At 34.8% G+C, this 17,174-nt stretch overlaps 1 protein-coding gene and 1 long non-coding RNA gene across 2 annotated transcripts; one reads left to right on the top strand and one right to left on the bottom strand.

Moving 5' to 3' along the window:
* The first annotated feature begins 70 nt into the window (after positions 1-70).
* Positions 71-328, top strand: LOC122594980. Its single transcript, XR_006323169.1, has 2 exons — positions 71-148; positions 276-328. It is a non-coding gene; the product is annotated as an uncharacterized LOC122594980 (long non-coding RNA).
* Positions 190-15,387, bottom strand: LOC122594979 (separase). Its single transcript, XM_043767262.1, has 27 exons — positions 14,738-15,387; positions 14,416-14,593; positions 14,217-14,324; positions 13,040-13,174; positions 12,594-12,964; positions 12,409-12,517; positions 12,163-12,288; positions 11,054-11,347; positions 10,648-10,758; positions 10,277-10,498; positions 10,076-10,186; positions 9,648-9,776; positions 9,168-9,536; positions 8,969-9,058; positions 8,297-8,560; positions 8,075-8,198; positions 6,575-7,330; positions 5,642-5,876; positions 5,124-5,211; positions 4,727-4,924; positions 4,022-4,062; positions 3,697-3,926; positions 3,385-3,628; positions 2,603-2,927; positions 1,165-1,404; positions 958-1,045; positions 190-874 (listed from the first exon to the last, which is right to left on the bottom strand). Exons 1-27 carry the CDS (start codon positions 15,385-15,387, stop codon positions 369-371), a joined length of 6,342 nt encoding a protein of 2,113 aa, XP_043623197.1. The 3' UTR covers positions 190-368.
* Positions 15,388-17,174: the final 1,787 nt, after the last annotated feature.

The following is a 17,174-nucleotide window of genomic DNA, read 5'->3' as shown; positions in this document are numbered from 1 at the left end:
GTGACAAGTATATTCTTTTTGGGTATTTCTAAGTCTGTGCCTATTTATTTTACCTGTCATGTACATGTAGGCATGTAGCTGCAAAAGTAACTTCTACTACCAGTCCCTTGAATGTAGGAGGAATGAACAAACCAGACAACTTTGAAGGGTAAACTCAACGTCTAATACAACAAAGTTATACAACAATGATCTATATATATATATTTTGCGTATAATTTAATTCTTTCGAGAGTATACTCATACAGGTGTCACTATGCATAATATTGCTCTTACAGACTACACAGATTGCTATCTAGTACAAAGCATATACGTATGTGACTTCACATCAGATTGGATAACCTACATCTATAATAAACAAAATTAACATGTCACAACTCTTTCTTTCGTATACCGGTGGGAACGCCATAACACACAGGTGCAGCTCCAATTAAATATGGCAGTGTGCAGGCTTTTCTGGATTCTCCCATAAATGCCCCCATCTTTGGTCTGTGTTTACAAATAAGTCTAGAAGTAATAGCATCAGTAGATTTACTTTGTGATATTTTTTTCTTCCCTTTTCTTTTACCCCCATCTACGTTCATGTCATTCAATTTTTCTGAAATTTCAGTGCATTGTGCACAATCCACTGAGGTCGTTGATCTTGCTTTTATCCATGCATCAAGCATGGCTTTACCAAACCGATCAATATCTTTGTCTGTTACATCCCATAAGTTGGCAATAATTACAGGTGAACCTGCAAAAAGATAATACAGGGGAGCACCTTTTGGGGTGTATGATCCATTTAAAGATAACGACCCACTGCTGCAACCCATAAGAAGTGTAGCTGCGCACCTCTCAAGTTTTTGAATCTCATCTCCGGGAATATATTGTACCCCTATAAAAACCATACTTATGAATACTTGTAATGAATAAAGAAATTTGATATAAATTGGTTCATGCGGATGAAAGCAGGCATACCACTTCCATGGCCAAGGTAAATGAAAAGGTCATGGCTCTTTAAAGCCACACTCAGTTCATCCACACTAGGTGAGGTTCCACTTGTCCCCTGCACATTATCGAAAACAAATATTAGATATCCTCTAGTCACCCTGTACAATGATACAATTATGTTCCTAGTCACGAACATACGATTACAATGGGCATAATAGAATTGGAAACAATTACCTCCAACTTTTGATCCTTAAACCAGTTCCCAAATTCAGCTTCTGTGTGGCTAAGATCACCACCTGGATTAAGCAAATAGTATGCATCCAATGGATCAATCATAGGAAAGATTGCAGAATCCCTGCCAACCTCTCCCTGAATGTGGCAGCACCTGTCATATGTGCATGAGATACTGGCAACAGTTGGCATACGGTAGACCTCCTGGTTTCTTAGGACCGGCATGTTCTCCCATGGTAGCATCTGTAGGCCCATCAACGATTACAAATAATGCACATTATCAAAGATGAAACTATAACGCATAACATGTAAAAAACTTGGTAGAGCTGAAAATAATCCAAATGAGGGTAGATCCGTAGATGTGACAACACAGGTGAAGTAGGGCGGTTTGGTGATAAGTCAAACGAGCATTATTACGTGCAGGTAAAAAAGGCTCGGACTAACATTTGTTGTTCATGTTTAAAACATCTAGATAAAAATGCATTACGTAAATATGATTACAGAAACTATAAAATTAGAATGATGAGATATTAGTTTTCAAATAAAAAGATACAGGACATTGTGAGTATGTGATTTGGGGATTATATGTTAGGCTACCTTGGCCTGTTATAGATTTAGCATCTTTACTAAAAAATGAGCAGTCTGACCCATTAACAATCAACAATAACCCAAACAGAACAGTTTCCACATAAACGGGTTGAAATTTCTACTTTCACATAAGCCTATAGTACAATGTCAGTCCTCCATTTTAGAATCTATAAAGCTATGCTACAAGGGCCGCCCTGATAGACTTTCTCTTAGACATTCCTTTATAACAATAATGTTTAGATTAATTTTGACCCAGATGCCTAAAATGGGTCAACTTGGAATGTAGATGCGTAATATTTTATAACTTCACAGAAAGATGGAAACGGGTCAGAAGTTTTCAAAACTTAAAACTTTTTAAATGCTTTACTCCTCCGTGCCGAGAATAATTGTCCACTACCAAAAACATATATGTATAACTGATTAAGTTCCCCAATAGCACTAGTTGATTACAGACCTTAAAAAAGCATTTAATTAGTAATAGTTAAGGGTATAGCTGTCATTTGACTGAAAAAAAAGCTACATTAACTAATGTTTTTTTCTAAAAGGATGTTTTTTGATTGGAAAACTATTTTCTGAGGGAAGAAGTACTACAATGATTTGTTAATATTTTAAAACTGCACCTTCGATACTCTTATCTGATATACACTGAACAAACCAGCGTTGATAGGTTGGCCCAAACTGACCCATTTGGTGCTGTATACCCAACCCACTAAACCTGCCCATTTTGATACTGTGCAAAGAAGAGGAAAGACTAACAGAGAATTATCAGATAGGTACTGCATGGACTCACAAATAAATACGCACATTCTGCAACAAGTTTAATGAAGATATTATTACAAAAAAACAAGATTACCTGAATGTCAGCATCCGGCACCAATATAACAGGTTCTCTATCTACAAAATCTTCGTCTCCAACTTCACGAATAACATTATTGTTTTTTCTTCCACCAATGTAGCATCCTTTCTTCGTAATTAGCTCAGATAAGCATTCTTCCTGTGACAAGCCATGCACGCCACCTCCAATTACAGCTCTTAGAATGCTATCTTGTACATCAAACTTACCCTTGGATTTAAGGTCCTTCATCACTTTCTCTTGTACAGTATCAACTTCCTTTTGGTCTGACAATTCCCCCAGAAGTAGGTATTTCCAATCCCCAAACCACAAATCTTCCATGTCTCTGAGGAAAAAAATAACTATCTTGTCATATCAAATACATTTGTACCTTAAAGTTAGACAGTTATCAACCGATAATGAAACAAAATTGAATGCCGACAACATATTTTTTAAAAAATGTTTATAACTATGAGATCACGATAGGTCGGGTTGGGCTTACCAGCAATCTATTTTTGTCCAACTTGTGTAAATAGCGAACTCGTATAATATAATTTTACAAAAACTAATTGTTTAGAATAAAGTAAGTTTAAAAAAAAAAAAGATTTAGGAGAACACTTAACCATTGATCAGCAAAACATTTCCTATTTGACCCAGTTAAACCCATTATAGATGTTACCCTCTAGCTTAAAAAGACATTTCCTAGTTGACTTGTTTGGGATAAACAATAACCCATCCAAATTGCCACCTTAAAGACTGTTCGAAAACAATAACAGTGCGGATAAGTGTAGCAAAACTCTCACCTCAGAAGATCACTAAGCCATTGATCAAGCTTTCTCCTCTGATTCCACCATAACTTCCTATTTGTATTGGTATCCTCCATAGTGGATCCAGATGACGATAAATAGTTTCCCTCTAAAATTCTTCTGAACAGTGGTGCAACTTCATCAATAATAGTGTGGTCCCATGGACAATTCCATGATTTGTCAGAGTGTTGTTTGTCGAATAAGATAGTAGAACTTAAATATTCATCATCTGTTGAGCTTCCTGAAAATAGTAAGCACAAATATCAGATTAATTTAAATGCTAACACAACTATAAACATGTCTACTTACCTGCTAAGATTGAGTCAACCGGCAAAACAACTACAACAGGTGAACAATCTAAATTCAGCCTAGAAAACATTATCCATGCATAAATAGGAGAATCATGTGGTAATAAATCTCTCAACCAGTTGGCATAACCATCTCCGAGCATGCTAATGCAGATAATTGTCGTACGGGGAAGACCTTTAAAAAACATTAATACAAAATCTTCGAGATCCAATACTGATTCGGGTGCCAGCCTGCAATGATTGGGGGGGGGGGGGGGTGTTAAGAAATCGAGGTATCCCCTGTGCTTTACGCTGTCCAAGTTTACCATAAGAAGCATGACACTTACCTATGGGAACTGAGAGAAGCTGAGCTGGAAAGACAAGAGCCCTGAAAGAAAAAAAACAGCAACACAGCGGTTCAACATTCTAGTGATGGATGAATAAACTAGAAATTTGTCAATAGATGCCAGATGGGTTTAAACAGAAGACTAAACAAAAGATTCTGATGTAACTTTCTGACTAATGTGATTTGAATTGTTTGCTTCATCAACTATACAAAAAAAAAATGAAAATTCACGATTGTATGTTTTTGATTGAAATATGTAATTTGAATATTTACCCTTAATCGTGTATAAGGTCAAAATACACCAGAGTTTCTCATACCAGTTCTAAATAAGCTCAATTTGGTAATACTTAGTCATAAAGGGAAGCAATTTTGGCGTACAACTCAGAGTACAACAAAAATACCCAATCGCAGTGTGCAGAATGTGGAAGAGGTATGATACACACAGTTATACCCCTACCTAAGGTAGAGAGACTTCTAGAAAAACCAGAACAAATAAAGCTTGACAATATGTTTAGGTTCAACAATATATCTCCCTGACTCCCACATAATAAAGAATAAAGATAAGAAAGAAAAAAACCCTATAACTCAATGCAAGAAAAAATAGCATTAGGTACAGAGTAAATATAAGTCAAGTTAAATGCTTAACTAGAAAAAGCATTAAAACTGTGAGAGAAACAGTCATTGTTCAAGACTTCAAGATACCTACGTCAACATTCATAGTTTGTGGATCTCCTGGCTTCTCGAAACGAGAAAACAGCTGGTAATTAAGATGAGTTCCAAGTGACGCTTGATGAAAATATGCTGCCCAATGACATTCAGATGGAGCATTTCCAGATGACAATAGCGTAGAAAATGTCTCATTCAAATGAGCAAGTGTATACAAAATGGAAAGCAGCCGTGAAACCTGAGACATTATCATTGATGACAAAGATAAAAAATTGGAAGGTCAAGTAGTCAAGCCATTGAATTCTAGCACCAACTCTTTTAAGGTCATGCAGAAAAATGAATCCGCATACACAGAAGCGAAGCTTCAATCATAAGTCTTCAAATTTAAAAAAAAAAAAGAGAGAGAGAAGACGACGGATGAGTGAAACTATGAGTACCTTTTGGAAGAGTTTGGGAACCTCACGGCATAAGATGAAGGACAGCCTTAATCCAGACACTAATATGGGTATGGGAATGAACGTGTCACTACATTGGTTGCAAGGAAAACAATCAGAAAAAGAGATGATACATTAGTAAGATCAAATAGCATAATCAACTCTTCATTTATAAAACTCAATGATTTTACTGGAAAAGGTCAATGACAAGTCCAACATAGATGGAGATATTATATAGGTTAAGTCCAATAAGATTACTAGAAAATATAAGATCATGTCTATGAACATAGTTTATAATGATATACAAATCACACTCAGGGGTATTTGGTATAAGAAATTATATCTATATCAAGATTCAATTGGATTTAAGATATTGATGTGAAGCTGTTGGATTACATACAAATCCAACGTATGTTGTAAAGTGGTAGAGTAAAGCTTTGGAAATGAATTATATAATTGCACAAATGCACTTATACAATCTAGTAGGCTTAACATACAGCATGAGCAATATCAAATTATACCTTGTACATTTTCCAGGCGAGTGTTTTAACAAGAACCAACATATATTGAGAAGAATTGATGCATGCTCAACTGCAAACACCTCTCCAGCAACATTCTTCTGAATTAAATCTGACAGAAGCATGACTGAAACTGAGCGACAATTTTGAAACGTGCTCCTACAAACTAAAACAGATATACTCTCCATAAATACTTCATGTGCTCTCTGAGTTTGACCAAGGGCCTCCATGCATTTTCCTGGGCAATAAAAAAAAATTAATATTATCCTTCGTAGAAAAATATGTTACAAATGCTGAACACACTTCAAAAGTTACAGGGGAGGAGTGCAGGTTTACACATACTACCATACGGTCCATACTCCATACACCAAAGAATATACTATTATAAACTCATTAACCAAGCAGCTTCTGATACGGGAACTGTTTGGCAGGTAGGGTAGCAAGTCGAGTGGTCGACAACTATACTAAATCCCACATATGCCCTGGGTTTGGTAGCAAGTCAACAACAATACCCAATCTCACAAATAAGCAGAGTTAAGTAGCAAGTCTAAACAAAGAAGGTAATCGTTGAGCAATATTCAACCTGATTTCTTATCTTGCTAACAAGTACTGTATCTATTCAAAATAATAATGTATTCCTGAGTAAATGGGTCTAATTCTAACCCGTAAATCTAAGACATTCTAGATAAACAAAACACAAATTAATAGCCTGGCAGCCTGCTATTCCAACAACGGCATGTATCAAAGAACGCACTTTTGTAATCCAATTTGAGTTGCAGATACCAATATTGCTATATGTGCATACATATTCACAATTTTATTACATTAAACTATACAAGTATACATCCAATACACTATTATTATTTTAGAAGCAAACCTATGCAAACCTGACATTAATGACAAAACATAAAGTTGTTCAGATTATTGTAATTGTACCTGTCCCAATGAGTAATCTAATCAAAAGACGCCTGCGAGTGCACTCCCATTTCAACTGTATTATACTTTTCACTGACAAAGATTTCATAACTCCAAAAGGAAGACAATGCCAGCAACAGATATCATCACAAACACAAGGAACTTCGCATCCACAAGTAGCAATACAGTCAACTTTTGACTTCTGTATCCCCTTTCTGATAATTGCATCCTCGCAAGCAAGTACTTGCTCGCTCTCTACAAAGTTCTGCATGTTATTTTGAGCATGTTCACTCTTTTGCTTAGAGGATCTGGTAATTCTAGAGCTTACTCTTTGTGGCTGAGGTAAAGCCTTGGCAGTGTTCTTGCCCTTTCTAGTTACTTTGGGCTGAATTTCCTTTTGTGCTGCCTGATTTCCGCAGTCAGATGAAATGCCAAGGTCATTCTCAGCGATAAAAAGAGCATTACAAAACATTGTATTTCTTGCAGTTGTTTCCTTCGGGTTACTAACACAATTATTCCATTCGGGAAGCTTTAGCTTGTCAGCAGCAGATCTATATAAGGTTTCAGCTTTGGATAAATCCCGGTCGTGTATATTACCAGTACTGCTAGTAAAACGAGTTCTGAACAGATCACCTAGTTGTTGGTCAACTGTAACATCCAATATTGATCGACACTTCAAGCAAGAAATTAGATTGCAGCAGTCAGCCAATATACTCTTAGCACTTTCTAGTTCCTTTTCAGCTAAATGCCAAAGTTGCTGCTTACGATATAGCTTTCCTGACAAATAATATTTTACTGAAAAGTCAATTTGATAGCTTTGATTTAATAGCATCCACACCACCAGTGAAGCAAAGTTATGGATACATTATACAAGTATGAACATGAAAAGAAAAATATGCTGAAAACTTCGAAGAATATACAGGATGGTATCTGTGTAGTCAATTTTGGTGGAATTTTGGTACGATCTCTACCTTCGGCCCTCTTCCAGATTTCGGTTATATATACTAAAATGCCACCTATATCAGTCAAAATATCGGTCCAAATTTTGTTGGAATGTCGGCTTTCCAGGTTTTTTTTATTAAAAAATGTTGGTCCAAACTGGCACAACATAATAAACACTAATTTGTGCAAATATTAACACTAATCTATCAAATATTGGCACTTTTAAGCTTGACTTTGATAATTTTATTAAGTATTAATTATTTAATTATTTATTTTATTATTACATAATATTGGAATTACTGATATCCCGCCATGCTAGCCGATATCTCAAATATCCGTCCTTGACTGATATTTGATTTTAGACTGGTATAGCTACATAGGATGGTATATACCGATTGTATATAAACTGATCTGCCGAATAGAAATATAATATTTGGCCGATACTATTTAGTACAGACGACAAAGTGCACTTTTAATGCATAAAACCTCAACAATGAATAACAATATGTCTTTTGGAAACTAATGAAAGAACAAAAAAGTGAGGAAAAATACGAAAAAGATCAGAAACAAACTGCTAACCTAAAGCGGAAGAAAAACTAACTAGAAAGATTGGCAGGCCTTGCAATGCAGAAATATTCCTCCCCCACAATAAAAGAGCTTCAGCCTTGTGTCCATTTCCTACAGTTTCTTGAATAGCTCCCTCCTGAAATACATTAGTCAAATACGTAGTACAAAGTTAACAATTAGATAGTCATGAAATGTATATGCTCTTCATAAAGCCAAGGAATTTGAAAACTCCACCTGAAGAATGCTTTCAAGATAACAGCGAAGGACATTCCATGGGGTTAAAATAAAGTCGTTGATATCACTGGAACCCTTAACATATGACCAAACTGTCGTAGCCACTGAAGGAAGCATGTGAAAACTCTTAAGTCCATATCCACGTTTCTGAATCAGCTCCCCATTAGCACTAAAAACATCATTATGTTGCTCTACCGTGTACACAAAGTTTTCTTGAAGTAGTCTAGTACGCAAACGGTGAGCTTCTTTTGAGTAAGAAAGAGCCTAAAAAGTAAAGATAATTCATCACTAAAAAGATGTTTCAGACATATGCAAGTAATACACTATGACTTAAGTATGTAATGAGTTGAGACCAGACTTAAAAGAATATCCCAATATATTGAGCACCAGCCTAAAGAAATCAAGCAACACAGTTTCATTATTTAAAATTTCAGTATCTAATTGCGAATTCTATATATTCTAAACTCATACGTGTTTTTTGAAATGGAATTTAAAAAACATCCTCCTGCCATTACTTCCCTAGAGACTAATGTCTACGACAACAAAAAAAGACAGCATATCCATTGGGCAGATTAACTTCAGAAGTATAACTTTGAAAACTGTAAGTGACAAATTAATGGACTAAAAACTACAAATGAAAAATCAATCTTCATAATTAAAAAAATCAATTACCTCAACCATTGATCCTTTCGCAACTAATCTCTCAGCCAAATCAAAATAAAGATGTGCAGCAAGAAACAATGATTTGCTAGATGAAGGAGCCTGGAATAAGTAATGGTAACAAATAAAAAATTAGCATATGCCTGATAAATTTCAGATACCGTAGCAGATAGTCAGATACTATGCTATATAACCATTGAGAGGATCGTACATTTTTAATCAAATCAGAAGCAGCATGTTTGACTTCATCGATTGTCACAAGTGGGAGGGTTTGATCATGCTTATGAGAGTCAGGTGATGAAAGAGTAGATATGATTGAAAAACTTTGTTTAAAGCCAACTTCAAGCGATTTTGATTTATCCATACAGCTTATCCAAAACTCCATTGACTTGGACTTGGTCAAGTTACAGTGCTGTGACAATGTCAGGATGAATGCATCACTCACAGTTGAAGTGCAAAGAGCATGACTAAGGCTTCTCGACTGCCAAAGCATAGCCAAACACTGTTTTATAGGAAAATTCTTCCATGTAAAATATCTGAACATCATCTCAAATATCTCAGAATGATCTTCCATGTAGCCCTGTAACAAAATATATTACAAGTAATGTGGCATTGCACATAAAAATGGACATAAAGTACTAGTATAGTGGCAATAATGGTGATAAAGCATTAAAGTCAGCAGGAAACGAACCTTAAGGGATAGCATATCGCCAACATGGTACAACAAGAAAAGAGTACTCTGAGAAGTCACTTCAGCAGATTGAGAATGTTCTTGGCTCAGCCATAGCTTTAGGGCTTTGCCAATATCTTGAACAATGTACTGTTTCCAACAAAAAAATGTAAATATGAAACATGAACTGGAAATATGTAAAGGTAGCAAAGGGTTAAAAGGGTGGGTAGAGACACTTGGAGCCGTGGATTATATATTAAAACAAGTTGGATTGAAATAAACAATATTACATTGCTGTTAAGAAAAAAAAAAGATCCTTAGTAAAAAACAACTTAAAACGTCCCCATTAAATATTTGATACTATGATATAAATCATGAATGGACAAAAATCTATAACACAAAGTAAATATACAGTTTTCGTACAGTATAGCTTTTATAAAAAAAAATACCTTTGAGTTTGGTTCTGCTTCTTGGGTACACAAGGCATGTAAGCAATAAGCCTCTGCTAATAGATCACAAACTCGGCCAGGGGCCTCCTCATCTTTATTGTACATGTCACTCTGGTTCAATGCATACATCATTTCAGATTAATGAGCTAAAAGAAACAAGAAAAAGATAAGAACGTAAAATCCAAATCAAAGATATCTCACCATTGAAGATATTACTTCAGATAAAGATTTGACGCATTCATCCAGACCTTCAAATCCACATGTGCGTAATTCCATGGCATTTGCAATGAGAAGTCTGAACTTCTGATAATAACTATCTTTTGTACGGTAGATCTTTCCTAAAAGGATATTTGAGATAGCTGTTCGCATAACTTTACTCAGCTCTGGATTAAGTGACTTCATTTCCATATACATTTGAAGCTCCTGAGCAAAAAGGCAATGAGCCAATGATTCTTAATAATTATATCTATTGAAAAAACTAATCCTACAACCACAAGATGATGAGAAATGAAGTAAAATGAGGTTGCAAATATATGTACTGGAGTACGTAAAAGTATAGACGAAAAATTAACCTGCTCTAACAATATACCAACAGTTGGCATTGTCAAAATAGATGACATCAGAGAATATAGAGTTGGAGCCTTATTCCCAGCTCCAGGGTCTTTAGTTTCTTTACATTGAATCTGCAAGCAATAGAAAGCAGATAGCTAAAGTGATGTAAAGTAAATAGTAAAGGTGATACTTTCAACCCTTTTGTATATGCACAAGTCAATCAGATTTATGTTTTATTTCTAACATGTCAAGCTAGACCAAAATATAACTTTGAATAACCAATCTCCAAAATCATTTAACTAAATTGGATTTAAAACTATATATTAGTTTTAAATCATATTTGGCACGACTGTTCCGGGTCAACCCGGCCCTACCATGTTGCAACCAGTGGTAAATATATCCAAAAACCATAGTACTATTACTTACCTTCACCCACTGTTTAACCAACGCTACTGGGACCGGAATCTTGTCAAAACGGTTTTGAGCATCAAACCAGCTTGTAAGAAACTCTTTTAGGATCATATTGATCTCATCACTGCCACATTGGTAAAGTATATCCAATAGAAATGCACTTTTTGCACATGTCTCTGTTGCAAAAGCAGTTACGGCATCCTCTGAGAGATCATTTGCAGACTTATCTTTACTTGAACCACGTGTCTTAGAAAGCTCTATTACACAATTCCATGCTGCTTGGCAGCATAGTTTAAATGAGTGTGTTGCCTACAGAAAGAATATATCATCATTCATTACCTAAAACCATGGTTGGCAAGAGAATAAAAATAGCATGCACAAAATAGACCCGCATACATATGAACGGGCAGATCAGAATTGTGTTTTATCTCTAACAGATCAAACAGATAGGATCAAAAATAAATACTATCTTATAAAGGAAGTGGATCAGATGGCTGGAAAGTCACCCAAAGTGTACTTTTAATGCATAAAATCTATTAATTACTTATTCAACAATTCATCGGTTGTTCAAATAATATGATCTTTGTACTCATATTTGAAATATAAAGTGATTATAAAGATACGAAATAATAAACTTAAGACAGAAAATATGTCGTGTCAACCCTGCTGGCTCATTTCAATCAGTGCCAAAAGGATACCCATTACACAACCCGCCTGACTTGTCCATTTAGCCACAGGCAGATGAAACAAATACATATCCTATTGGAACCTATGACAACAATGACATCTAAATCCCAGATACAAAGACAAGATCAACAAATTGAAGCTAAAATGTAATAACTTCAGCTATATACATGGCTACTCTTAAACTGTAGCTATGTTTCCCAAACCTTCCTCATCTTGCAATCAGTGAAATTTTATAGCATGATGTTTAATGCAAATATTTGAAATTCCACTCAAATGTCTGCAGTTGCAACACCTCGAACTCTGTCTGAGCTAAGACCAATGATAAACAACTGATATAACTAGGATCGGACCAATGGCCAACACAAAAGCAGATTCAGTTGAAGTTGTAGAAGCAGATTTTAATTTTAGCTTTTAGTATGCAACAGTATTCGTAGTACCTCTTTTAATCTATCAGTTCTGTACAACACTATGCCAACATTGTGTAGAGATGCATAGAGATATTTTAGACCATTAGCTTGCACCCACTCAGCTGAAATAAGCTCTGTTAGAATACTCGTATTTTCCTGCAACATGTAAAAAAAAAGAGGTTCAGTATAAGCTTTAGAAAGCTGGCTTACTTAATCAACAAGACAACCAACATTATATGTTAGGATATTCATCATGATATAACAAAACTAAATAACCTCAAAACTTTTCTTTGTAATAAAAGATAGCGTGAAAGCAGCAATAGCTACATCAAGTACGGATCGGCTGTTGTCCTCGTATAAATTATTCTTTTCAGATTCACTGCATCTGTAAAATAAAGGGGTGATTACTTTCTAAAGAAATCAAAGCAAATGACATATATGTTAACATCTTATTGGCTTACAGGTAATCATCAAAAACACGTCTGAACTGTCGAAAAACATTCTCAATGTTGGGTAGCTTGACAGGAGCTGGCATGTCATCAGATCGGCAAAGTATCTCTTTACGCTGAGAATTTATCAACACGGAAAGTGGCTCACACAAAAACTTTAATGCAGTGAAGTAAAAAGGAATATAGATCCCAACATGTGCACTGATGGAGATTCTTAAACTCTGTAGCTGATTCTCCATTGCAAACAAATGTTTGGAACCATACATGTCATTTCCAACTTTTTGTAGACTGGGGTTACCCCCTCTTGAATAATAATTCAAATCACTTATACGTAATGTTATAGCATAGAGCCTCAAGATCAACTTAACCGGCGATAAATTAACCTACAAAATGGTTGCTATTAAAAATGGATTCTTTGATACAAGCCATAAAACATCTAAGCCATACTAATATAGTACCTTAACAAAGGCAGGTGCTAGTTTGTCAAAGTGAGTTGCAACTGCACCACAAAAATCTACAGTTGCATTTCTGCATTTCATGGCACAATAGTCAACAAGTTCCAGAAAATCTTTATTAGACTTCTCTTTATCAATCTGCCAAACATATATATAATATACAGATAGTGAAAATTTATTATAGAATTTACAACTACATCAGCATCAGAAAATGAAAGTAACAAATAAAAAATAGGATACAGTTGACTACAATAAATTGTTCCTCTGTTGCCTCTTTGCCAAAAACTTCCATTACTGCCCTAAATTATACAAGGTCTATGAACGGTTGTGAGTGACTTTATGTGAAATTCCAGATACGTTAGAAAAACTCGGTCCCCTATATATAACATAAGAACTTCAGGTCTTCATTAATCTTAATTCTCAGATTCTTTAAGTCAATGTGAGCATTACTTACTCGTGTATTACTGCCTATCGTGTTATACTGACTCAGGATTATGTGATTACAGAAAATGTTTACCATCGATATAGCACAGACCATTAAAGGGGGCTAGAGACATAAGATTTGATCAAACTAGTTAACTAGATAGTGTGGTGGAGGAATAGTGGTAAAAATTTGAATGAGTGATTTATAGCAAAGGAGTTGGTCATAGATGCAAGTGTGTGGAAGGATGGAATTCATGTCCCAAAACCCTACTGGAGGCACTACTCACCTACTCAAGTTTGCTTTTAGGTTGCACTGTTCCACTATTCTTTTTGATTTCATACATAACACATACAATTATGCCAACTAAATTAGCTAGAAAGTTGCTTTTTTAATTCTCAATCACATATTCCATGGTTATATATGTGATTTATCCAATTCTTTCTTTCGTTTTGTCGCCTTAAACATTGTGTGAACTTGCAATATTCCTCCAAAGGATTATAACTTGTAACTGTAACAATTGTTTCAAAAAATGTTTTATTAAAAAATCCAGCCCAAGATAACTTTCTAATATAGCTTCTAGCATAACATATAATGACATATCAAGTAGAAGATGTAAATTGAAGACTGTATAGCTTTACATAAGCATGAAAATTTTAAATGAACTTAAGTAATTACCTTGCATCTTGTATTGACTAGTTTCTTACTAGCATTTTTTTCAAAATACAATTTTAATGATGTTCAAAGTATAACGATTACCTTGCATTCGTTAGCCATAGTATCCAACACCAAAGTTAGTATCTCTACACTACACAAATTTTTACCATCCAGCTGCGAAAAAATTGAGCTACATATCTTGTGTGCAAACTGCATAAACAACATAAATAACAACAATCCAAGTCAAGCCCATTAAACTATGTTAATGCATCAACAAGATTAATTCTAAATGGTACCTCACCTTTTCTATTTGATCATTCAAAGACGATCTTTTATATTCTGAAAATATTGAAACACAAAACTTGTGAGTCAGCTTCTCATCAAACTTTGCTAGTTTTCCTACCATAAACAACGCACATTTGTGCATATACGACACAAGCATTCTATGCCACTTATCATATCCATCCGCGCCAATAAACCTGTCATGATCATGATAATTTATAATAAAACTACATAAGGAACTAATTAACATTCTATCAAATCCCGAATAAGTATCTACAATGTATCGACGACTTCAAACATATACACGATATAAAAAGTATATACAAACAAAATTATTATACCTCAACCACGGCTGGATATCGTCAACCATCTTAACAACTCTTTCATAATCCTCCTTTTTCTCACTTTGCCTATTCGCGACACACTTCGTCATAGTGACAACGACTTCAAAAACCAACATCGCGACGTCTTTATCGCCTTTCTCCTCCTTAAATTCAGGAACAACTCTTCCTTTCACTTTTCCACCACACAAATTCCCAATAAACTCGAGAATCGACTCCCCTTCCTTTTCAGCATCATCATATCTCCCCCAATTCTCATAACATCTCATTAACCGAGACCTATGGATCTGAACATGATGAGGTTTACATACTAACTGAGACGAAACGGCTTCTAAACAGCGTAAACATAACTCGAAGGTTTCGAAGAGACCGGAGACGTAAATCGAGTCGATTTGGGGGGTTTGAGTTAGGCGTTTGGGGAGGAGACCTAAGGATTTGCTGATAAATGATAGGAATTTCTTCGCGAGGGATCGGATTGCGGTTAGAGTTTCGGAGTTGATTTCGGAAGGTTTTTTTAGGGTTTCGAGTTTTACGAGGACCGGAGAAAATGGTTTCAGGTGGGCGGAGAAGAGGCGGTGGATTGAGGACAGATCGGATGATGTTTCGAGAGTAGAAAGAAGTGAAGCTTCGGAGGCGCCGGAATCCGCCATGTGTGTGTGTGTGAGAAATTAAAGTGTGTCAAGGAAGAAATTGGGGGTTTTAAATGGCGGGAAAGGAATGGGGGTTGTTTGTTTTTTTCAAGTGAAATGTTGCAAATGAAATACCGGCAAACACATAGATGCGTTTAATTTAATAGCCAAGAGGGTTTCTAAAAAAATTCAACATAGTTTTCGAATGTAAAATTTTATAACTTATTTGCATATTTGTTAACCAGAGTGGTGTCCGCACGTTGCAGCGGCAATGGTCTATGACGCTTTAGACACCGTAACGGTTTATAGCATTCAGTTTGCTTTCATGAGATGCGTCAATGCAGGATCTAACCATATATATCATTCTAAAAATAAGTCACGTATTAGGTGCAAAAAATAATGAAGTGCAAACACTAACCATGAAAAATAACCACTTACAATTGTAGGGGAGGAGATCAAGACAATTAAAAAAATAAATAGTCAAAAATTAAAATTTAATATGAGTATACAAAAGACATAATTGGTTCGTAATTTCGTGAGTTATAAAAAGGTAATTATTGTTTAAACATTTTGTAATATAATTTATGATAATTAAGATTTTTTTTTTATCCGTAACAATACCTTCAACAATAGCTTTAGAGTTAATGGGGATTTTATAACAATAGGGGTTTTAGGTAATTGTGGGTTTTTTTATTAAGGGTAATTTCGGAATTCCATGGATAAGGTGTGTGAAGGTAGTTTAAATGTAAAGGGTATATTAGGTAATTCAAAGGTATAGAGTCAAATGGAGAAAGGGTAATTTGTTTATATAGATAGTATAAACTAAATTTGTTTTTATACTTTTCAAGTGTTTTTTAAATTAAAAAAGGTTCTTATTTACTTGAAAAGTTAAATATATAAAACTTTTTTATTCAATTTTTTATTCCTTTAAATTTAAATTTCTATCGAATTGTTTTCGGTAGAGAGTGTTCCTTAAAAAAATCCGTAATCCAAAATATCCAAAATACCAATTTGAAATTATCCAAAATTTCGGACATACGAATACAAGAATAGGATATTTGGATTTTCGGGCTTGGATATTGGATGATTTTTCATAAAAATCGAATTTCGAATTATCTGAATATCCAAACTTTACATACTCGCGTCCTGGGTTATTGGGTTGCTTAAGTGATGATTGCTCACTTGGATTACATTAGCGTGCTAAATTATAAATTAGTTAGTCTACCAATATGATTATATCTATCTTACCAACTCTACAGCCTGTATATAACGTTGTGGAAGATCATACATACACAAACCACACAGTGCATTCACCTATATCTCTATATAACCATATAAATAAATGAATAAATTCACATGTCTAGCATTTCATCTTTTTATCGAAGTGGTTGATTCTCACGCGTCTCTTTTCATCTTTCACCAACGGAATCTCACCGTTCAAATCTAACCGATGCCCCATTATAACTACAAATCTCGGTTTACAACCGTTTGCGAGAATATGAAGACATACAAGGTGGAGAATGTCGAAAAGTTTAGCTTTTTATCTACGTTTTACTTTAATCTACACTATAGTTTTCACAGTTTCATTATCACATTACATACTTTCCAATGTTAAGCATTTTTAAATTTTTTTTTTATGATTATTAAATTAAGTTTTTTTTGTTTTAGAGTAGTTTCATAATTTATATGCTACATGTCATAAGAGATACTCATGTGCTCACTTACTTTAATACTTTTTGTGATGGAAGTAAACTTACATATCAAAATTCGGATATTCCAATAGTCCGTCATCTGTATTCGAAATTTTG

This window comes from Erigeron canadensis, chromosome 4, assembly GCF_010389155.1.
Source record: "Erigeron canadensis isolate Cc75 chromosome 4, C_canadensis_v1, whole genome shotgun sequence".
Taxonomy (NCBI): Eukaryota; Viridiplantae; Streptophyta; class Magnoliopsida; order Asterales; family Asteraceae; genus Erigeron; species Erigeron canadensis.
This window is presented reverse-complemented; position numbering and strand designations above follow the sequence as displayed.

Coding starts and splice junctions, on each gene's coding strand:
- LOC122594979 (XM_043767262.1), bottom strand. CDS start 15,387: ATGGCGGATTCCGGCGCCTCCGAAGCTTCACTTCTTTCTACTCTCGAA. Junction 12,965..13,039: donor TAGCACCTGCCTTTGTTAAG/GTACTATATTAG, acceptor ACCATTTTGTAG/GTTAATTTATCGCCGGTTAA. Junction 10,759..11,053: donor TGGTTAAACAGTGGGTGAAG/GTAAGTAATAGT, acceptor TATTGCTTGCAG/ATTCAATGTAAAGAAACTAA.